The 23743-nt window shown below is 37.0% G+C and overlaps 2 protein-coding genes across 3 annotated transcripts in view; both read right to left on the bottom strand.

The window, feature by feature from the left end:
• LOC135721739 (granzyme G-like) lies at positions 1-14784 on the bottom strand. Its single transcript, XM_065244183.2, has 5 exons — positions 14764-14784; positions 5741-5897; positions 5243-5363; positions 512-739; positions 1-408 (listed from the first exon to the last, which is right to left on the bottom strand). The coding sequence occupies exons 2-5, from the start codon at positions 5887-5889 to the stop codon at positions 256-258; spliced, it is 651 nt and encodes a 216-aa protein (XP_065100255.1). The 5' UTR covers positions 5890-5897; positions 14764-14784; the 3' UTR covers positions 1-255.
• Positions 13187-23743, bottom strand: part of LOC135721719 (mast cell protease 2-like) — a 23871-nt gene continuing 13314 nt past the window's right edge. Inside the window, exons 4-5 of one of the 2 annotated variants that reach the window (XM_065244166.1) lie at positions 23388-23615; positions 13187-13419 (exon numbers count right to left, since the gene is read on the bottom strand). In XM_065244166.1, coding sequence (XP_065100238.1) covers positions 13267-13419; positions 23388-23615 — 381 coding nt within the window. In that variant the 3' untranslated portion in view covers positions 13187-13266. Of the gene's footprint in view, positions 13420-22956; positions 23266-23387; positions 23616-23743 lie in introns of those variants that run through there. The other variant, XM_065244158.2, reaches the window with a different exon arrangement.

Here is a 23743-nt window from a genome sequence, read left to right as displayed (position 1 = left end):
ATTTTAATCAGTGGTATAAACTTTTACCACAAGATGACAGTTTTGGCCTGCTGTGAACATTTGCAATACAACTACTGTAGATCATGTAGATTGTAACTGCGGAAATCATTTTAACAGACTTATGCAATGCTAAGGGTTTGTCTTTATTTTAATCTAGTACATTAAATTGCAGATGAAGAGCTTTCATAATCAGAAATGCCTTGAAAACAAACATGTTGAGTTTATCCAGCTTTGCCGTCCATGGTCCGTGCTGCACTAAAAAGTTGGATTCATGGTTTCATGAATCCATGGAAGGTAGTGAGAGATTTTAGTATACATTGTAAGGTAGCTTGTAGACTCATTCATTATGTAGTAAGACACAATGCCCACTGCATCATTTCCACAAATAAGTGGACTGCCAGAGTCTCCCTGTAAGGAAAATTGTGGTTTAGTTAGCCATAAATTAAAATTCAATAACAATATAATCATTAAATGTTTCTATTTAAAAGAATAAGTTAGTTGAAAGAAATACCAGTGCTGGCCCGGCGTCTTCCTTCGTGCATAAAGTGTGGGGTCTGGCACAATTTTCCGAGTCTAGTAGAGTCAAGTTCACTTCTCTCAGGACTCTTGATGGAGTCTCCTCATTGTATTTTGGCCACCCCCAACCCATGGCCATGCAGTTAGTTGAGATTTCCTCTTTATTAGTTTCTGGCAGGGCAATGATATTCACAGTCTTGTTGAGAGTTGCTGGGGTTTTAAGCTAAATGGGAAGACATGTAAAGATGCTTGAGTAGATGCTCCATACTTAAAAAAAAAAAAAGGTTAAAAATTGCACATACTAATGCATATGAAAATTGATGAGTTTGGTTTGTTTTTAATATTTATAAAGCACACATAAATAAAACCAACACTATGTCACGAGAAATTATACATATTTTATGAGTTGTTTAATTCGTATCAATTCATATGACCACATTTGTAAGTTTTGGTACGATTTGCCTTGACCCCTGTGACGTTTGGGTTAGGTGCGGGGTTAGGGGTTTCGGTTTTTTTTTTTTTCATGAGAATCATATTTTGATTTTGCACAATTAACTTCATATGAAGTGATATGAATTAGCCAACTCGTAAATATGTACGATTTCTTGTGAGATCAGGCTGATACAACTACTGTTGCCCAATGTGCTTTACATAAAATAACAGTAAAAACAATTAACACGGAAAGATAATTCAAAAAGCACAATTCATTAACATCCATTATTACACAATAGAGTTGAAAGCCTTTCATAATATATACGTTTAAACCATGTTTAAAACTAAATGTTGTTAAAGCTGCTCTAATATGCAAAGGTAAGAGATTTCATAGTCTCAATGCAAGCTCGAACTGATTTTGCCAAGTGAGAGACATATTGTGTTGACCCCATGACAACATTTTTCTAAATAAAACCTAAATCCACCCCCAAACCCAACCATAACCAAACCCTAAAATCAGAGGGACATGATAAGTGAAAAACAATGGTCTAGAATAAGGTACTCCTGGTTGTAAGCTTAAATTTAAAACAAACTGTAAACTTATTTCTGAGATCTGATTGGTTGATTGAAATGTTGTCCCAGGGAAAACATAATGTTGCCCTGAGAACATCAACCACATGGCAAAATCAGGAGAGCCCTCAGGGAAACTACTGAAAAGCCCGGTCACCCCAAAGTTTTAATTTGGACCTAAGAACAATTAGAAGCAGCCAATCAGAGAATTAGAGATCTGCTAGGTGTGTGCCAGAAGGTGTCAGCCTATTTAATGATTTAAAAACCATGTTGAACCATATGTGGTGCTAAAGTGGTGCTATATCACCCTGTATATGGTCCTTCACAGGTGCTATATAGCAAAAAAAAATGGTTCCTCTATAATTACGAGCTTTTAGTAAAATTATTTAGTATTATTTAGTGCTATTTAGTAAATTTTTTTTAGAATGTACTCAAACCTTGAAAAAATGAAGACAATCTCTAAAATTCTCAGGTAGAAATATCTTAATTTAACAACAGCATTAATTTGCTTATCAAATTTAAAAACATTGTCAAATAAAACACCCAGATCTTTGACCATCATCTTGTTATATGAGGTCAAAGAGCCAAGATTAACACTATCATTCAGCCCAAAAATTATAATCTAATCTAATAATTAAATAAAAATTCCCCAACTTTTACAGCAAACTCCTATTTGACAGATAAGACTTAAACCACTGTAGAGTCACTTCTTGAATGACTACATATTGCTCAAAATGAGAAATCAAGATAGTGTGGTCAACAGTATCAAATTCAGCACTAAGATATAATAAAACTAGAATTGCAGAAGCACCAAAGTAAAATCGTAAAATATGTAAAAATTATTGTGAGATCACCCTGGAACATCAAATGTGAAAAAATATATGTATATACACAGTAGTAGGGGGTGTGCAGCGGAGTCAGTATTTGTATCTGTATCTGTATTTGTAACAATCTCTAATTATTTGTATTTGTATTGATTTTTATTATACTTATCACTTACATACCTAAATATCTATTAAAATGCTATTAAAAACAATAATACAAAATGTTAATCGAAAAGACAAAAAAAAAGATTCTCGTTACTAATAGCCTATGCATGGAAAACAAACTTCTCATTTTCAAAGCCCCATACAGCTTGTGCCTGTGCTATGCATCACTGTATTGTAGCGTTAAAATAACAAACTTGAGAGCACAGTTACATATGTTACTTATTCTGTCTAAATGAATGGGGGTTTTCATAGAAAATAAGTAGCCTACATTAATCTCGTCTATGGATCCCAATACTCGAATGAAACATCTAAAATTATCTTTATTGTACGTTTTCTGAGAGGTCCACCATCCTGATTAACCTAATATTACAAAGATGCGTGTGCATCCACATTTTGGTTTCAGTTTAAAACAAACATGCAGGAATTTTAAAATAAAATGAAGGACTTGCTTGATGTTTAAAGAGTTATTAAAAGAGACTAAGTTCAGGACCTGATTTATGTTAAAAAGTTATTAAAATCGAAAAGACTCGCGATGACTGACAGATCCGAAACGCACAGACACTCAAGTGCGTGCACGGATATACGAATACTGTATACACAGAATAGTTCGAAAACATCTGTTTTGACAAGAATTCACAAAAGCATAATAAGCATTACAACAAACTTGCTCATTATTATCTATGCCCATACAGCGTTTGTGCTAACATAACAAATTGTTTTAATCTTCATCTAAATAAATAAATAATCAGATATTCGATAAAAATTTCAAATAACAGTATGCTATTATTTTAAAAACAGTTTTGACAATAAGTTCAAAACAAGCAACATGATTTTAAACCATAAGGTAATTAAAAACATTTAATTTAAATGGTTTCATGGTTATACTGCAAAAAAGGACTTTCTTACTTAGTATTTTTGTCTTCTTTCAGTAGAAATATCTAAAAATTCTTAAATCAAGATATTTTCTTGATGAGCAAAATGACGTAAGAAAATAAGTCTAGTTTTTAGACAAAATTGTAATAATTGTAATATACAATTTAAGTGAATTTGTGCTTAAAACAAGCAAAATTATCTGCCAATGGGGTGAGAAAATTTTGCTTAAACTAAGTGTTTAAGAATAAAATAAATCTTATTTTTAGATTTTTTTCTCACCTTGTTGACCGATATTTTAGCTTGTTTTAAGCACAAATTCACTTAAATTGTATATTTTTTTGTCTAAGAACAAGACTTATTTTCTTAGGTCATTTTGCTCATCAAGAAAAACATTTTAATTTAAGAATTTTTAGATTTTTTTACTGAAAACAAGACAAAAATACTAAGTAAGAAAGTCATTTTTTGCAGTTTACTTTATTTTTATGTTAATTGCAATTCATGTAGTAATCTTCAGTTAAAATTTTGTTTTAAAATGTTACATTTTAATATTTTATTTATTTATCTATTTATTTCATATTCACCTAGATTGACAATAAAGCTTGCTTTAACTTGATGTAATTAAAAGATGATCTGTGACCGGAGTCACACGGAGACACAGAGTTATTAACAAATATTTTATTATCAGAGTGCAGCATGTTATCAAGCTTTTCTAGTCTTGTGTAATTGAATGAAACGAAAAAAAAAACTAAAAGAGTAAATTTTTACAGTTGATTTAAAAGAAGTTTGATATTAACATCGTTTTAAAGATTTTTAAACAACCCAGTCTCACCCCATGTCGTCAATATTTGACGACACTTGACCATTCGTCATATGTTGACGCGAAGGGTATACCTTTCGCGTCATTTTTTGACGAACTGGGGACTTCAATACTATTACGTCCGTTGCATTCTCTTTCCTATTTTCTTACCATTTCCGCGTCGGTTTAGGGTTAGATTTACATAATGACATCCCTACCCAAACCTAACTCTAACCCCAACGCCAGGTGACAACTGTTTCATTTCGCGTACCTAACTCTAACCCCAACGCCAGGTGACAACTGTTTAATTTCGCGTAGACTGTTTAATTTTGCGTAATCTAACCCTAAACCGACGCGAAAATGGTAAGAAAATAGGAAAGAGAATGCAACGGACGTAATAGTATTGAAGTCCCCAGTTCGTCAAAAAATGACGCGAAAGGTATACCCTTCGCGTCAACATATGACGAATGGTCAAGTGTCGTCAAATATTGACGACATGGGGTGAGACTGTGTAGCTTTAAATTAATTCCAAAAAAGCTCTAAATTTCTTATTTCTAAATAACAGACACGCAGAAAATGTCATTGATTTCATTTTTAAAGATTACGCTCATTCTTCTTAACAGACAGAATATTGGTGCTTAAAGGGGTTTATAATTAAGCGCTGTTCCAGACGTGATTGTGTCTGGCCGAATTTTTTTTCTGTTATTCGGATGAATTTGGTTATTCGTTTTGAAGCCATTTTCCGTGCCCTTCCGAATAAAGTATTCGGTTGTTTTTTATTCAATTGTTTATTATTTTTTTTGCTTATCTACTTATTTTTGTCGGGTGGTGTGGGAAATGGTATTCTGTAACTATTCTGTATATTCTGAATTGTTCCTTGGTGGTTTTATAACAAAAATTAATAAATACAGAGTTTAAAAAAATGTTTAAAATTCTCCCAGATACAGTGTCAAACTTATTAAAAATCTTCTTAATAAAGTGTTTTTTTAAATCACACGTTTGTAAGGAAGCCTTATGACAAACTGAACATGTGCGGCTAAAATAAATTTTGTAGACAAATACAAACCTTTAATAGCATGATGTCATCACCTGGCTTGTTTGCAAAACTTGGATGTGGAATGGCATCGACCTCAATACCCTCAGGTAAATGATTTGTGTCATCAACACCCAAATACACCATGAGATGTCTAAAGCAAACAAAATAAATTAAATGTTAAAAGACTGCCACTATTTCAACCCTACAGAAAAGATTTACATAATTAGTTTGACAATACTGTTGTTTCATCCTGCATATGTACAAATATACATTCATCAGCCACTTTATTAGTGTATGAGTGTATGATACTGTAGCTTAATCATAGTTATTAAATGGTTATTACATGTGTAAATGCATTGATGATGAGGATTCTGTTATCAATACCTCAATTCAGTTACAGTGTATACATAATAGAAAAATCATAGTTTTGAATGTTGCAACTAAGTTTTTATAATTTATTATAGTGAAGTATTAACATTATAATGATGTCACCTTTCGATGCGACTGATATTATATTATTTTACTCACTTTTTATTACAGTGGGCAGCCGTCATCACGAAATCTTCTCTTAACAAAAATCCACCACATGCTGCTTGTGTTTGTGAGTCACGAATGTAGACCATGTATGGACGGCTGTGTGGAATGGACACCTTACCGCCAACGATCCCATGATCCATGCCGACACCTAGAGAGAGATTTGCAAAACCTCTGGTGATGTTTTTATTTGTGTTAATACAAACAACATGTGATAATAAGACAGTTTGCATTGAAAAAACAGATTCACTGTATTTTCTTCTATTATATAAACTTATTATCTACTGTTATTAGCGTAGTTTTATATGTAGTCATTACATGGGGTGCAGGAGTGCAGCAGTAGCAATGTAGTTATGAACCAAAAGATGCTCATTGTAGTCACTGTTCAGTCAAGAGATGTGTGAAGCACAGTGAAGTAATTTCTGCTTTAAATACTGCGTCATTGATTCATACCAAAAATATTAAACCAGATATTTCACCATGCACTGAACTCATATCAGATGATCTAATATATTAGTATTTAGAAGGAAGTGTTGATCATCAAGTTTTGCAGAATCATCATCATGTAACCACAGTTTGGTGACATGAACAAAATACATCAGAGAAAAGAAGTATTTGACACATCAGCATTTTTATCAGTAAGGGGATTTTTGACACACAAAAGTGGGCTATTGACACAAAATTTCCACCAGATGTAGCCATCAAGCCAAATATTGAAAGCATACAACGAAATGAGAACATTTAAGTATACAAGTTGAGTCATAATTATTAAAGTGAAATGACACAGGGAATAAGTACTGAACACATTAGGGCTGTCAAAATGGCTGAACAAGTACATTCGAAATTCGTCCTTGAAAAATAATAAAATTCGAATTTTATTCGAATTGTAAAGACCTACTTTATCTTGGAGAAAATACTCCTAAACGCCCACAAGAGGGCGCAGCACAAAGCCCCAATAAAAACAAATCATGCACGGCATATTTTTTGTTAAAACGAATGTTATAAACACTACTAATGAAATCAAAATTAACCAGTATAGTTGTGCACCTGTAAATGTACAAAAAGAATGCCATACATATATTAATATAGGGCATTTTATATAAGTAGATAAATTAACGTGTTTCTAATAAAGTATGAAAACGAATTAATCTTTATTTAAGCCAAAATAAGTGGGAAAGATCATAAGTCATTTAAATTTTGTCAAGCTTAAACGCTATTCACAACAACTTATATTATATTTTCTGTGTTCCTTGGTTGAAAATATGTAGAAATATATGCGAGTAATAAAGTACAGAACAGAAATGTTTAACTTACGCGCAGAGCGAAGCCGTTAATAAAGCAGACTCTGTTAGGACTCTGCCATAATCTTGTTGGTAATTATATCTAGTTTTGTATGGCAGGGTCCTAACAGTACAATGTTTTGTGTGGGAGAGCGTGGTTTTGGTATTGTCATATTAGACCACGTTTTTCCCGTGTCTTGTGACTTTTTCCCCGGTCCCTTACTTGTGATTCTTTTCAGGTGTGTGTCATTAAGTTTTCCCTATTTAAAGTCCTTGTGTTTGGTGTCTTGTACGGGTTCGTTTTGTACTGTTACCTGTGAATACTAATCGTGTGTGTATATTAAGCCAAGTTTAGTGTCATTTGTTTAACTGTTAAGTGTAGTCTAGTCTTGTGTTTATTTAATGTTGATTCCTGTCTTTAGTTATAGCTCCGTGTATATCCTGTCTTGTTTTGCCCCCTCGTGGGTTTTGTTTTCCTGTTTTTACCCTATTTTGTCATTAAAGTTCCGTGTTGTATATCTACGTCTGCATTTGGGTTCTCTCTGTGTCAAAATCCTAACAGAACGAACCCGTCAACACCGAACCCAGCAGACATGCACAGCCGTCAAGCGAGGAGAGGTCGTGGTTTCGTCCTGGAGTGCGAACCGGGTCCAATCTGGTACGATCCACTCGTGTATGGACCCGGTGTTAATTCCAGGAGGAACCCAACCAGAGCCACTGAGCCTGTTCCGCTCCCTTCTGTCCCGGAGGGTCGAGTCATGGGAGTTCTGACCCTGGGCGGTCCGAGGCTCACCTCTCCCAACCCAGAGAATTCCTCTCCACCAGTCTCTCTTCGGGGAAAGCGAGAGAGGAGGATTTCATGGGAGTCTGCATCCGGTGAGTCCTCATCTGAGTCCGTTTTGCCTGCCACAGTGCCTCTTCTTCCTTCTGCACTCTCTGCCCCCCGACCCAGGAGAAAGAAGAGGAAGAAGGGAGCTTCCTGTTCTCAGTCTTCTCCTGGGCCCACACTGACTCCTCAGCTAGTTGCAGAAACCCCTGTCTCTGCGCCGCAGCCAGAGCCTGCGCAACCGCCGCAGCCGCAGCCAGAGCCTGCGCAACCGCCGCAGCCAGAGCCTGCGCAACCGCCGCAGCCAGAGCCTGCGCAACCGCCGCAGCCAGAGCCTGCCCAACCGCCGCAGCCAGAGCCTGCGCAACCGCCGCAGCCGCAGCCAGAGCCTGCGCAACCGCCGCAGCCGCAGCCTTGTCCCCCTCAACCATTTAATCCTGCCTCATCCCCTTTTGTGTCCCCTTGTACTCCAGCCTCAGTCATTCCTCAGTTTGCCCCTGTTGGACCAGCCTCTCACAAGGCTCCCCCAAGACCAACTCGGACTCAGAAATCAAGGACTACAACACCACCCAATCCCACCCAGTCTGAACTACCACCCATGAACTTTGTTGTTCCCCCACCCCCCCCTCCCTTGTTTATTATTTTTGTTGTCCCACCCTAACCCTCTAGTTGTTCTGTCTTGTCTTCCTCTGTTGGTCTTTGTGATGTTTTCGTGGATGTTGTCCAGTGTCCAATCTGTCTTGTCCTGTGTCTCTCCTTGAGGGCCGCCAGGGGGCGTCCCTTGAGGGGAGGGTCCTGTTAGGACTCTGCCATAATCTTGTTGGTAATTATATCTAGTTTTGTATGGCAGGGTCCTAACAGTACAATGTTTTGTGTGGGAGAGCGTGGTTTTGGTATTGCCATATTAGACCACGTTTTTCCCGTGTCTTGTGACTTTTTCCCCGGTCCCTTACTTGTGATTCTTTTCAGGTGTGTGTCATTAAGTTTTCCCTATTTAAAGTCCTTGTGTTTGGTGTCTTGTACGGGTTCGTTTTGTACTGTTACCTGTGAATACTAATCGTGTGTGTATATTAAGCCAAGTTTAGTGTCATTTGTTTAACTGTTAAGTGTAGTCTAGTCTTGTGTTTATTTAATGTTGATTCCTGTCTTTAGTTATAGCTCCGTGTATATCCTGTCTTGTTTTGCCCCCTCGTGGGTTTTGTTTTCCTGTTTTTACCCTATTTTGTCATTAAAGTTCCGTGTTGTATATCTACGTCTGCATTTGGGTTCTCTCTGTGTCAAAATCCTAACAGACTCTCGTAATTAACATAAAGGACGTGCTGAAACAGTCGAGTTGGCAGATGATCATCATGTTTATATTTCACGCAGATAATGATGATGAAAAACTTGCATATCAAATGTCCAGGTGAAAGTCAAGTTTCCAGTCAGTTAAAATAAAGCCACCGCGGCGTTACATTGCAACTCTCTCATATGCGGTGTGGACTATGTAGATGCACATATGGTTTTAATTTTGCTAAACAAGCAGCTGTATTATGGCACTTTCGTGTTGATCAGTTATTTTAAACTTTAAAACTGCATTTAGAAGCAGACGACAATAATTCATCTCAGTTAGTTTCACTTTGCGGTTGAATTCCAGTTGATGTTCCAAAAACCAAAGAAGCATCACACAGCCCTTTTAATATGTATTCTGTCCGACTCGTAATCCCCACTGTCTTTTCTTGCTATTTTTCAAATGAATAACGCTGGCTTGCTCCGCAAAGTTGGCTGAGCCGCTAACGCTCTGTATAACAATCCGCGTCAGTTACGTCATCATCACGTTGCGTGAGCTTCCTGACACAGATAAAATTCGAATGTAAAGTTTTACGTTCGAATATGCATATTTTTTGTACATTCGACGAATATTCGAAAATCGAATTAAAATTTGACAGCCCTAGAACACATGAAGAAAACAAGGTGCAAAATGGCATAGAAAGCCAGGAGATCACCTGAAATCTGTCAGTATTGAGAGAGAAACCCTGCCCCCATCAGTACTAATTGAAATCAGCTGCCTTAGTCCTAATTGATGGCCTATAAAGGCTACTCATTACCCAGGAGGCACACAGGAAATACTTCATGATGGGTAAAAGCAAAGAACTCTCTCAAGATCTTCGTAATCTTATCATTGAAAAGCATTTTGATGGGAATGGTTATGGGCACATTTACAGAATGCTGAATGTTCCTTTGAGCATTGTGGGGGTTGTTATCAGGAAATGGAAAGAGCATCACTTCACCATAAACCGACCAAAATCAGGTGCACCATGTAAGATCCCTGTCCTTGGAGTCCAAAGAATAATCAGGAGAGCCAAGTTCGGGCTGAACTTCAGGAAGACATCAGCAGGTACTGTTGTTTCAAATAAAACTATAAGCAATGCACTGAACTGCCATGGCATCCATGCACAGTCACCACGCAAGACTCCATTGCTGAACAAAAAGCATTTTGAGACTCCGTTAAAGTTTGCGAAAGAGCATTTGGAGAAGCCTGTGGATTATTGGGAGACTATAGTATGGTCAGATGAAAGCAAAATTGAACTTTTTGGCAGTCATTCTACACACCATGTTTGGAGAAGAAATGGAACTGCCCATCACCCCAAGAACACCATACCAACAGTTAAGTTTGGGGGTTGGAAGCATCGTCGTTTGGGGCTGCTTTTCAGAAACTGGTAGGTACTGACAGACTTCATATTATTGAAGGCAGGATGAATAGAGAAATAACAGGACATTCTGGATAAAAATCTGCTGCCATTTACCAGAAAGCTGAAAATGAAAAGAGGGTGGACATACAATGATCCCAAACACAAGGCCAAGGAAACAATTAAGTGGTTTCAAAGAAAGATAATCAAGTTGCATAGAAAATCAATGGAGAGAATTGAAGATCAAAGTTCATAAAAGAGGCCCAAGGAACCTTCAAGATTTAAAGACCATTTGTGTGGAAGAATGGGCCAGAATCACTCCTGAGCAATGCAGACGACTGGTCTCTTCATACAAGAGGTGTCTAGAAGCTGTAATCACCAACAGAGGCTTTTCTACAAAGTATTAAATAAAGTGTTTTCAATAATTACAGTATTCATTGTGTCATTTCACTTGATTTATTATGACTCAACTTGTATACTTAAATGTTCTGATTTCTTTGTATGAATTCAATATTTGGCTTGATTGCTAGATCAGTTTTGTGTCAATAGCCCACTTAGAAATCCCCTTACTGATAAAAATGCTGATGTGTTAAATACTTATTTTCCCCGCTGTACATGCATGGGAAAAACATCTTTAAGTTTTACCCATATGTTTGTACAGATGTCAGTTTCAGACATCAGTGTCATGCACAGATAAAATCAGAAGTGACTTTCAGATTTTCTCACAACGTTTAATGCACACATCAGACTGATTTTCTCATGGCATGGATTTAACAAAGTGCTGAAAACATTGCTAAGACGTTCTGGTCCATATCGACATTTCTTCATAGAGAGAAGTCACAAAGTGACCTTTAGGTCACGTGAAACTGAACCTCTTCACCAACATGGTCTTCATTGATTCTGTGTCATGTTTGTTGTGATGAACATCATAACCGTGAGACACACGCATTTCAAGTCAGTTCACACACTCACACAGCACACCTTATATTTCTCACGCTGAGATGTAAGAGGTAAATTGTCCTGCTATATACAATTAATGGACGAGGCGCAGGCATACGCAGGGCAGTTCTATCGAGTTCAGCTGCTTTGAGTTTTTTAAGTGTGCTCAACTTTACGCAGTGCCACAAGAACTGACAAGCGGATGACATCAGAGTACCGTGAGAAATCTTGCAAAGGAGGCTGATTTCAAATCACTCTTGCATTACTCTGATGTCATCCACTTGTCGTTTCTTGCAGCGTCTCATGAAGTCGTACACACCTATTGATGCATCCTACAAGGCAATCAGAAAGAAATGAAAAGTTGTTTCTAGTTAAATGATATTATCCCGCTGGGAAGACCAGCTTAGACCAGCTACTGCCACCTTAAACCAGCTACCAGCTTATGCTGGTCGTTGCTGGATTTTTCTGTAGGGTTTTAATGTACTAATTCCTACATTTTTTTGTTCTTTAGTACATTAATATGAAATATGCTAAAATGTAATTAAAAAATGTATTTAGGTACTACTTGTAATACATTTGCACCCATCTTTGTATGAAAGATGAGTACAAGTTTACTTCAAGTGTATACATTTTTGTAATACGAGTTCATATTCATGACATCTCAAAATAACACAGATTAGGACACTTATGTTTTTAAGATTATCTTAAGTACTAAAAATAATTTTTTGGTATATTATGTAGTGTGTGAAAATAGGGCACTTTAAAGGGATAGTTCACCCAAAAATAAAAACTCATAATTTCTCACTATCATGTTGTTACAAAATACAAAGGACAATAATTTTAAGGGAATGTTTGTAACCAAACATTTAATGAGCCCCATTCACTTCCATAGTAAGAAAAAGAACACTATGGACGTCCATGGGGCTCAGTAATGATTTGTTTACGAAACATTAGGTAAAATTAAGATGTTGGCAAAAACTTGAGAATTGGGTGTGGCCGAGGGGTCGCTGTCGCAAATACCCCTCAGCTGACCGATGTAATCTCACTCAAAACCTTTGGTAACATTTGAGAGCCCTGAATCTATTAAAGTAAAATTGTGTTTGGTGAAACCTAATTTTACATTTTTTTGATAATTGGGCTTGCAGTTTGTGATTATCATACAATCATTGACCAAAAGCATAAGGTTTTACTGAACGCATCCTGGCATAGACAGGCAGTAGTAGTGGTGGTACTGTACCTAGTGTTTTATGTTACGGTCTAAGAGCCTTAAAAGTTAAGGTATGAGATAAATGCTGCCATCTAGTGGCATTGTTGTGTTTTTTCTCCACCCCTCTCTCTCTCACGCACGCACACACACACGCACGCACACGCACGCACGCACGCGCACGCACGCACGCACACACACACACACACACACACACACACACACACACAACACACACACACACTTTTGTTTATGTAGGTCAAAACAAATGTATTTTTATAGCTAAAAGTGCTTTCTCAGTTTTGTAAAATAACTGACTGGTTTTACTGAACAGATCCTGGGTTATTAACCTTGTTTATCTCTAGTTATTTTAATCAGTGGTAACTTTCAGCAGAAGGTGACAGTGTTGGCCTGCTGTGAACATTTGTATTACAGCTAGATCATGTACTGTACTGTAGGTTGTAATTGTGGAAATAGCAGACTCATGAAGTGATAAAGATTTGCCTTTATTTTGATCTGGTACATTAAATTGCCGATAAAGAGCTTTCATAAATCAAACATGTTGAATTTGTCCAGCTTTGCCTTCGATGGTTTGTGATGCATTAAAGAGTTCCATTCATGATTTTATGAATCCATGGAAGGTAGTAAGGAATGTTAGCATACATTGTAAGGTAGCTTTTAGACTTGTCCTTTATGTAGTATGACACAATGCCCTGTGGGACCTTTCCACAAATAAGTGGACCGCCAGAGTCTCCCTGTAAGGGAAATTGTGGTTAAGTTAGCCATAAATATACAATTAAAATACAATAAAAAATAAAATCATTACATGTTTCTATTTAACAGAATAAGTGAAACCTGAAACTTATGAAATAAATACCGGTGCTGGTCCGACTTTATCCTGAGTGCATAAAGTGTGACGTGTGGCACACTTTTCAGAGTTCAAACGAGTCAAGTTCACTTCTCTCAGGACGCTTGATGGAGTCGGCTTATTGTATTCCTGCCATCCCCAACCCATGGCCATGCATTTCCTTGATTTTGTATTTTTTGGATTTTTTGGCAGGGCAATGATATTCACCGTCTTGTTCAGAGTTCCTGGTGTTTTAAGCTAAATGGGAAGACATTTAAAGATTAGATGCCTTGTGTGTTTTATTAAAAAAGGTTATGAATTGCACACACTTATGCTAAATGCTACCAGCTGCTAAAATAAAATTTGTAGACAAAGTCAAACCTTTAGTAGCATGATGTCATCATTCATATTCTCGGAATCAAAATCTGGATGTGGAATGGCATAGACGGATATACCAGCAGGTAAATGATTCGTGTCCTCAACACCTAAATACACCATCAGATGACTAAAGCAAACAAAATGTAAAACAAATGCCACTATTAAAACCCAAAATAAAAGATAAACACAATAGATTTGACAATCCTTTGGTTGCATCGTGCATATGTACAAAATACATTCATCAGCAACTCAATTAAGAGTGTATATTCCAGGCAATAAAGGATTTTAACTATAGTATATATACTTAAAAAAAACTTTCGACAAACACAATCTCTCTCTCTCTCACCCTCTCTGAATAATTAAAATAATTCATTTAATTAAATGTCATTTTATCGCCCTACCTTATGTCTGTCTGTGCCTGATTTAAAGTAGCCAGATCCACGTGCAATAACTGACGAAAATAGCTGTCATTTTTACCCATTCAATCAAATATTTTACTCACTCTCTTTTGCAGTGGGCAGCCGTCAACACAAAATCTTCTCTTATCAAAAATCCACCACATGCTTTATGTGTTTGTTTGTCACGAATGTAGACCATGTATGGGCGGCTGTGTGGAATGGACTCATTACCGCCAACGATACCATGATCCATGCTGACACCTAAAGAGAGAATGACAAAACCTGGTGATGTTTATATTTATGTTAATGCAAGCAACATTAAATGTGAGATTAAGTCTGTTTGATTGGGATAAACAGATTCACTGTATTTCCTTCTATAGTAAGAACTTATTAATGTGAGCAGTTTGATGAAACTATTTAAACGGTTATGAGAAATTGTTTGCTGTTATTAGTGTAGTCTGATATGAAGTCATTACCTGGGGTGCAGGAGTGCAGCAGTAGCAGTGTAGTTATAAACCAAAAGATGCTCATTGTAGTCACTGTTCAGTCCAGCGATGTGTGAAGCACAGTGAAGTCGTCTTCTGCTTTAAATACAGAGTCAAGGGACTCGTGCCAACAAGATAAAACCAGAAATGTAACCATGTACTGGATTCAGATCAGTTTGTCTAATTTAACATCTCTAAAAAAGTGCTGAATATAATTTTTTGCTGATATATCGTAACGTAACCACACCTTTGGTGATAAGAGGGATCTCTGTAGGAGGGAAATCTATAAGATCTAACTTTGTTTGCGTGCGTGCATCTGTGTTAGAGGACTAGTCTAGGCCCAAAAAAAACCCTGGCATTTTTTGGTTCATGAAGCCCACCTCTATGATCCATTATCAGTCTGGTTGGAATATGCATACACAGTTGATCAAAATACACATCCCAAACACTGTTTATGTGTGTATACATTCTGTACAAAGTTTAAGCATGCTCATGCAATATCTGAGTAAGAGCAGAACCGATTCAAATGAAAACACTGTATGTTAATAAACTGCTGGTTTTGAGATCCCTTTCAATATGGTTCACTTTGCATTGCGTCAGTAGCTGACACTATGGGGGAAACTTCTGTTTACTCGGCTATTGAAGCCTATTGGTTAGCTCTGGTCTGTGAAATTTACAGACTTCAGGCGGAGGTTATGCTAAAAAAAGCAGTGGAGCCACAATCCGAACCGGTGGTCTAATGAAGCTTAAAGTTTACGTGACGGCCATAGCAGAAATTTATGCTCCTATTGCCAGCCAATCCTTGGGGAAACACAACTTTGTTATTAAATTTCTCAGAGGCATATGGAGGCTAAAACCTCTCTGACAGTGCACAGTGCCATCATGGTCATGAGAGCATGCGCTCAAGTAGATGGACTTGCTATCCCTCTTGTTCAAAACCGCTCTGCTTCTGGTGTTGGTTAAATGGGTTGGCACTTTGCATGGCTGTATTGTAGACCCTTCATGTCTAGAACTTTGGTTATCTAAATAGATCATTGAGGCCATTACATTGGCATACACTTCCTTAGACGTGCAGTGCCGTTGGCGGTTAAGGCCCACTTGACGTGAGGTATGGCTTTTACTTAGGCATGGTCTTTCAGGGGTTTCGCTGAAATTTGTGCAGTGGCCTGTTGGTCCTCATGGTCCACAATAGTTCAATTCTATAGTTTGGACTTTTTTGCATTGCAACGCAGGTTCTGTCAGCTTAATTGGGAGTTAGCTGCATGTATTGTTATTTATCCTAGACAGATGTCTCGTGTCTTACAATCCCGAGCTCCGAAGTTCCAAGCTCGCACGAAAGGAATTTGTCTCGCACTTCTGCATAGGTCACCGAACAAGTAGGAGCGTAAATCCTTCTTGACTGTTTTAAGCCTCCTTAGATGTCGTTTTACTGTAATTAAGGGGTTTTGAGTACACAGATATGAGGTATGTGCTCTTTCTCAGTTTCTGATTGGCTGTCCGTTGCTAAACATCGAGTCACAACATTCCAATCCCGCTTCATTTTACACTGCATGCATCAATGATCTATATAAATGACTGGATTGCGCATGACGTCACAACTGTGAAGCTACCGCGCCGCCATGTTGGTATACCCAAACATTCCATTAAATCAATGGACGTTATCAGATTTTAATGATAAAACATCACTTTACTAGTCTCTGTTTTTATATCTGAAGTCTCCCTGTACATTATTACATCGCAAACGTCCTAAGCATGTACATAGTTATTTACTGAAAGTTGTACATTTTGCTTTTTAAACAGTTATTATACATTTATCTTTATTACAGTATCAGATCAGCAGACAGGCCGCGGCATATTTAGTATTAATGACAAACGTGCTCATTCTGAAATCTTAATAAATAATCATGCTTTGTACCGTATGTGCATGCAATAATTTGCGGGCAGTGCCGGTCCTAGATGCTGGGGGGCCCTAAGCAAAGCTTTGTGAGGGGCCCTCTGTCAGTGCATTCAGACCCTTATAGCATAGCACACATACATCTCGGAGACGTCTATTTGATGTCTGCGTTTACATCTGCAAGATGTCTTATTTAAATTGTTTTCTCATCTGCAATACGTCTGTGAGACGTCTCCTAAAAGATGTCATATAGACATATTGAAGATGTCTGCAAGACGTTTTTGATTTAGAATGTATGTAAACCAGCTCTTTTCCTTTATAAGATGTTTTTACACACCAGATGTATTCCAGATCTCCAGATCTTTACCAGACATCTCACAGACGTACCTGTGCTATCTGGGTAAAACCCAGTCAATGTTGCTGTTAGTTAGTTGTTAACTAACCACATAGTGTATTATCTTATAGCTGTATAATATTCCCATATGCACATTATTTTGAAACCCTGACTGATAAACTTGCTGATTATAACATGAAACATGTATTTGCTGATAAGTTGTTTTGATTTAAAATGTGTTGTGAGAAGCACTAAAAAATTAACCTGATCTAAATGAATGTAATGAATCAAATTAAATTACATATAAATACATACTGTTAATACACAGGGGTTAAATTGGGATTTGTTATGTGGGGGGGGGGCTCTGTGGGGAGGGGTACTTCGAGGGGTAACATGTTTAATACTGATGACAGCAAAGCCACTGGTGTGTTTCAATGACATTCTGGACCTCTGATAGGATTTGATAAGTTTCAGCTTTAAAAGAGCATTGCACCCGTAGAAACATTAATCTTTATTGAAAGTGTTATATTTGTAGTCGAAATGTAACATACATTTAGAATTTGGTGCCTATTTTACAGAGAAAAGGGGTGTTTGTAGTCTCATTCCCTCAACAAAGACATTGCACTTCCTTCTTTCAATGATGCAAAATGATGATTTTTACATCATTGAAAGAAGGATGTGCAACACTGAAATCTGTATTTCTCCAGTCTCAGCGGCAACTGAGGAAATGATGCATGACCATTCAAAAACATGACTGGAGTTCTAACTATACAAAGCTTAATGCAAATGGGTGAAGTGTCACTTTAAAGCTGTCACAGAGGTTGACCCCAAATATTTTAAAAATAGTGTCTGATTTTAAATATTGCAAATCTATGAGTTTGACACCCTATATCCATTTGTTGCACATGCCATTATGCACAACTGATCAAACTTTAAAGGAAGTTAAAAGAATCAATCTCCTTGAATAATTCTAGGCATAAGATGCCCAAAAAGACTCAATTAACAAGATAAGGTACAACACACAGTACTGTATCAGCAACATGTCTTAGAAATTAGCCATAGAGATTCCCTATGCTGGTCAGCAGCTACAATCATATAGTTAGGTTTGATTTGTGTAATCAAAATACATTATTTTATTATCTATACAATGAGTTATATCCAGTGTTATCCAGTTAACATACTGTAATTAAACGAGTGACATATACTTTAATCCTTTACAAATTTCAAGTCTTCTATTAAGTTTTCTCGACGTGGGCACCATTCTTACCTCTCTCTCTCTCTCTCTCTCTCTCTCTCTCTCTCTCTCTCTCTCTCTCTCTCTCTCTCTCTCTCTTTCTCTCTCTCTCTCGTCAAATTATCCTGCACGAGAGCGCGTTCTTGAAGTTCAAAGGAAAAAGCGCGTGTTTTCGCGGCAATTGCGTCACCCAATTCGCGTCATTTGAATCGCCCCATGCTAGGACGCGTGTCTTTACATTGACTTAATCTGCTCGCGCAAATCCTTTATCTTGTTCCCTTGCTTCACGTTTTTTTCCCTTTATTCTGCTCCAGACGGATAGCTTTGTCTTTGTTTTAAATCAATGGTGGGCATATAATATGCGCATCGTTACCAAATCACTCTTCTGCGTCATGCACGCGGCCGTTTCTAAATTTGAAGGCTGCAACCTCCGGATCATGTCGCATATGCGCGCTGCATACGTCATCAAGCCTGATTTATTTAAGTTAAATAAGCATTTCATTTGCAAGTCATAAGCATAATATAACAATTAACCATTAACTAAGAATAATAGTCAACATTATAATTGTTAATATTCTAAAATACGTTTTTATGACGCATATGCAGCCTACAAATGTGACCTCTGAAGGCTGCAGCCTTCGGATTGAGAAACTGCCTGCATGTTGTCCGAGTACATATCAGTGATTTAAGAAATCATTAAGTATTTTTAAAAACCCGCACAAATTCGGAAGTTTGCAAATTATATAAATTATAGCGTCTTGTTTTCATTAAACATAATAATAATTTTTCTTTGATATAATGGTTTTAAATAATTCTGAGATCAAGGGGGCCCTCTAGTGGTGCGGGGCCCTATGCAAATTGCGTACTTTGCGTATAGGAAAGACCGGCACTGTTTGCGGGGTTTGTAATTATGTTATCTTTACAAGTAACCTAAACTTATTCGGAGAAATAACGCTGATTGTGCAGCTTTAATGTCAAAAAACTTTTTTTATACCCGTGTTGTTAACAAATGCAGCGGACACACTCACCTCAACGTTTTTTTATAAATCCATTATCCTGCCCGATTTAAACATAAACATTGCAAATAACACCATAATTAACAATTAATTTAGGTAAACATGTACTAAAAACGTACCTTGTGTGACTGATACGCTGTAAAGCGGGTGAAATTAGACCATGATTTTGAATGGAAGTCAATGACGCCCTCTGCCGGTTGGGTATACCAAGATGGCTGCTCGAACTCTGCGCTGGCTTCACTTCACGCTGTTACGTTAAGCGTTCTATGCGCAATACAGTCATTTATTTAGATCAGTGGTTATGCATTTGGCACTGCAATGCTTGGTTAACCCCGCAAAAGCAGGGGTAACCATGCTTTGGAGAAGGGTTTCATAACTTACACTCTAAAAAAACAAACGGTGCTATATAGCACCAAAACTGTTGCTTTGGATCGTAACCATAGAAGAACCATTTTTAGTGCCATATAGCACCGGTGAAGCACCTGTGTAGAACCATATAGGGGCCATATAGCCACTATAGCACCACATATGGTTCTACAAAGCACTATATGGTTCTACACAGGTGGTTCACTGGTGCTTCACCGGTGCTATATGGCACTAAAAATGGTTCTTCTATGATTACGAGCAAAGAACCACTTTTGGTGCTATATAGCACCGTTTGTTTTTAGAATGTAGGTTAATTTCAGAGATAGCCTCACTTCTGTTTGAAACTCTCCTCAACCCATAGTTAAAAGTGTTACTTAGAACGAAAATATCCCTGGGTTAAGCACAGCATGAAAAGCCTTTTTATGTGGTTTAATTGTTAGACAAAATAGCAAATAGGGTCAGTGGTGCATAATAATGACGTTATGATTGGTCAGGTTGCCTATCAATCAAACTCCAGTGAAGGGTCTAATAGATATTGATAGTTTGTGCTGTTTCAGTTATTTTATTCAGTGGTATTTCACCACAAGGTGGCAGTGATGAACTGCTGTAACATGAAGATTTGTAATGCAACTAAAGCTCAAGTTATAGTCGTGCATAAGGGCTATGTAGGTTCCTGTAGCCTGTGTGTAGCCTGACGCCCCATTCAGACAGCCAGCGACCAGAAGTAGCAGAGAGACATGATCTCATTCATTTAAATGGAAACCGGGCGACTTCCGGCGGCACGAGCGAAAGTGACCGTTGGCGACACAAGACTTACACAAGAAGTTGCTTCTTCTTCTTTATTTGTGTGTTTACTGGCCAAACTGCTGCTTCTTAGGCAATCGAGCTGCTACTGTGGTTACACATGTGGATACTGCCTACCAGGTGTATATGAAAACCGACATGTAAACTACGCCATCGCGGCTACGCCTTTACCCTCGTTCAGACAGCCAGCTATGTTATCAGGTGCTGCAAAAAGAGAAGATTACTTCAAAGCTACCTTCAGATTTTGTGGATGGTGACAGTTCCTATAATAATCCATTTGACATAGTTTAAAAATTTAATGATTTTTTTGTTAACATTGGTCAAACATTGGCTAATAATATTCCTGTTGGTAGTGGCAAACCTTTGGATTATTTATCAGGAAATTTTCCTGTTATCTCGATCTTTAAATCACCTGAGATTGATGAAATAAGTGAAATAATTGATGATTTAAAGTTATCTTCAGCTGGACATGACAATATTTCTGTTTTTCTTGTCAAACAGGTGAAAGGCTTAATATTACATCCGCTTGCTCATATCTTTTCTCTTTCCTTGAAAACAGGCATAGTACCAGAAGATTTAAAATTAGCCAAAGTTATTCCTCTGTTTAAAGCAGATGATCCTCAATGTTTTAACAACTATAGACCTATATCTATTTTACCATGTTTTTCAAAAATCTTAGAAAAAATTGTATATAAAAGGATTTTATGTCACTTAAATTCTAATTCTATTCTTTATAAACATCAGTATGGATTCCGCAAAAATCATTCTACATATATGGCTCTGCTTCACCTGATTGACAATGTTACTCTTGCACTTGAAAATCATGAATTCACTTGTAGTATTTTTATTGACTTGTCAAAAGCGTTTGACACAGTTAATCATTATATTTTATTGGAAAAGTTGTACAAATATGGCTTTCATGATTTTTCATATAAGTGGTTAAAAAATTACATCTCTAATAGAAGACAGTTTGTTTGTGTTAATGGTTGTTATTCTAATACAGCAAGATTACTTTGTGGGGTTCCTCAGGGGTCCATTCTTGGACCCTTACTATTTCTTATATATATAAATGATCTATCGAAGGTTTCAAATATTCTTACCCCAATAATGTTTGCAGATGATACCACCTTGATTTTCTTTCATTCAAATTTTAATTTATTGATTAAGAGTGTAAATGATGGCCTAACCGCTTATGCTAATTGGTTTAATTTAAATAAATTATCTCTAAACTTAAAAAAATCTAATTTGATTATTTTTAGTGGAAAAAAATTATACCCTAAGGACTTAGCAAAAATCACAATTGAATCTATTGAGTTGCCCCAAGTGTCAACTGTAAAGTTCTTAGGAGTTTTTGTTGACGAGAGTTTGAGTTGGAGGGAACAAGTTGATTATGTAAGTAGGAAAATACATAAATCTACTGGAATAATAAGGAGGGTTAGGCATCTTATTACGACGTAGTGTCTTCTTACTCTTTATTATAGTTTAATTTATCCGTATCTCTCATATTGTAATATAGTTTGGGCGAGCACTTTTCCTACCACTCTTCATAAAATTTTTTCCCTTCAGAAACGTTTTGTAAGGATTGCAACCCGATCCAATTCATATACCTCATCGGCTTCTCTATTTCAAAAACTTCAAGTTCTTACTGTTTATGATATCAACATTTCTCAAATTTGTGTCTTTATTTATAAAATATATTCAGGTGAAGGTAACATCCCAGAGCAATTTGCAGGGTATTTTAAAGTTAATTCACAGGTTCACAGTTACTTAACTCGTCAATGTGCAGATTTTCATTTCCCTAAAATCCTTACTTGTAGAGGTCAATATTCTATACGATTTAGGGGTATTAAATTGTGGAATAATTTATTTCATTTAGTAGAAAAATGTTCTTCTTTAAAAAGTTATAAAAGATGTATAAAGAATAAATTTATTGCTGATTTGTAATTGTGCTTTTGTTTATTGAGGTTTCATGTATTTTATTTATATACTCTATATAGTTTTGACGTTTATTTTTATTATTTTCTTTTTTAATTTTATATTTTGTTTAGTTTTGTTGTTGTTTTGTTTAGGTGGAGGCTTTAAATAAGCCCTTTGGGTTTTTTGCCTCTCCCTGCACAATATATGGATTGTATTTTGTTTTTATTGTATATATTTTTGTATCTGTGCAAATAAACCTAAACCTAAAAATAACCTATCGCTGTGTGTCGCTCGTCTCTTTCAATGAGGCGTTTCTAAATCTGCTTGTCATAAACAAATGAGTACGATCCACTCCAGTAACTGACGAGAGAAGGATGACGTGAACTCCACTGCTTCGTTCTCATTGGTAGTCGCTCCCGAAATTCGCTGAACATTTGCATAAAGTTAAACTTTTCTTAACTTTCTCGAATCGCTGGACACGCCCATATGGTCGCCAACAGTCACTTTCGCTCGTGTCGCCGGAAGTCGCCAGGTTTCCATTGAAATGAATGAGATCGCGTCACTCTGCTACTGCTTGTCGTTGGTTGTCTGAATGGGACGTTAGGACAGACGCACAACTATAATGAGCCCTTGGTGCTGCAGAAATAATTTTTACAGACTTATAAAGTGATAAGGGTTTGAGCCTTTATTTCAATTAAATTGCAGATGAAGAGAATCCTTCTTAAATCAAACATGTTAAGTTTCTCCACCTTTGCCTTCCATGGTTCATGATGCATTAAACAATTACATTCATGATTTTATGAATCCATGGAAGGTAGTGAGAGATTTTAGTATACATTGTAAGGTAGGTTGTAGACTCATCCGTTATGTAGAAAGACACAATGCCCTGTGGGACATTTCCACAAATTAGTGGACCGCCAGAGTCTCCCTGTGAGTGAAATTGTGGTTGAGTTAGTCATAAATATACCATTAAAATACAATAACAATATAATCATTAAATGTTTCCATTTAACAGAATAGGTGAAAGTTGAAAGCTTATGAAATAAATACCCGTGCTGGCCCCACTTCTTCCTTAGTGCATATAGTGTGAGGTGTGGCACAATTTTCAGAGTCTAAAAGAGTCAAGTTCACTTCTTTCAGGACACTTGATGGAGAGTTCTCATTGTATTCCTGCCATCCCCAACCCATGGCCATGCAGTTACTTGAGATTTCTTCTCCCATAGCTTTTGGCAGGTCAATGATATTCACAGTCTTGTTCAAAGTTGCGTTTCTTTTAAGCTAAATGGGAAGACATGCAATGTTCTTGCTTAAGTAGATGCCTCATATAATTGTTAATAAAGTATACATTCAAATGCATATTAAAAATGATTAGTTGCTGCTTAAACAAATACTGTAGACAAAGACAA

This window comes from Paramisgurnus dabryanus, chromosome 24 (assembly GCF_030506205.2).
Source record: "Paramisgurnus dabryanus chromosome 24, PD_genome_1.1, whole genome shotgun sequence".
Lineage (NCBI taxonomy): Eukaryota > Metazoa > Chordata > Actinopteri > Cypriniformes > Cobitidae > Paramisgurnus > Paramisgurnus dabryanus.
This window is presented reverse-complemented; position numbering and strand designations above follow the sequence as displayed.

Coding starts and splice junctions, on each gene's coding strand:
- LOC135721739 (XM_065244183.2), bottom strand. CDS start 5,889: ATGGATCATGGGATCGTTGGCGGTAAGGTGTCCATTCCACACAGCCGT. Junction 5,364..5,740: donor GCTGCCCACTGTAATAAAAA/GTGAGTAAAATA, acceptor TGTTTGCTTTAG/ACATCTCATGGTGTATTTGG. Junction 740..5,242: donor ATGACATCATGCTATTAAAG/GTTTGTATTTGT, acceptor CTTCCCATTTAG/CTTAAAACCCCAGCAACTCT.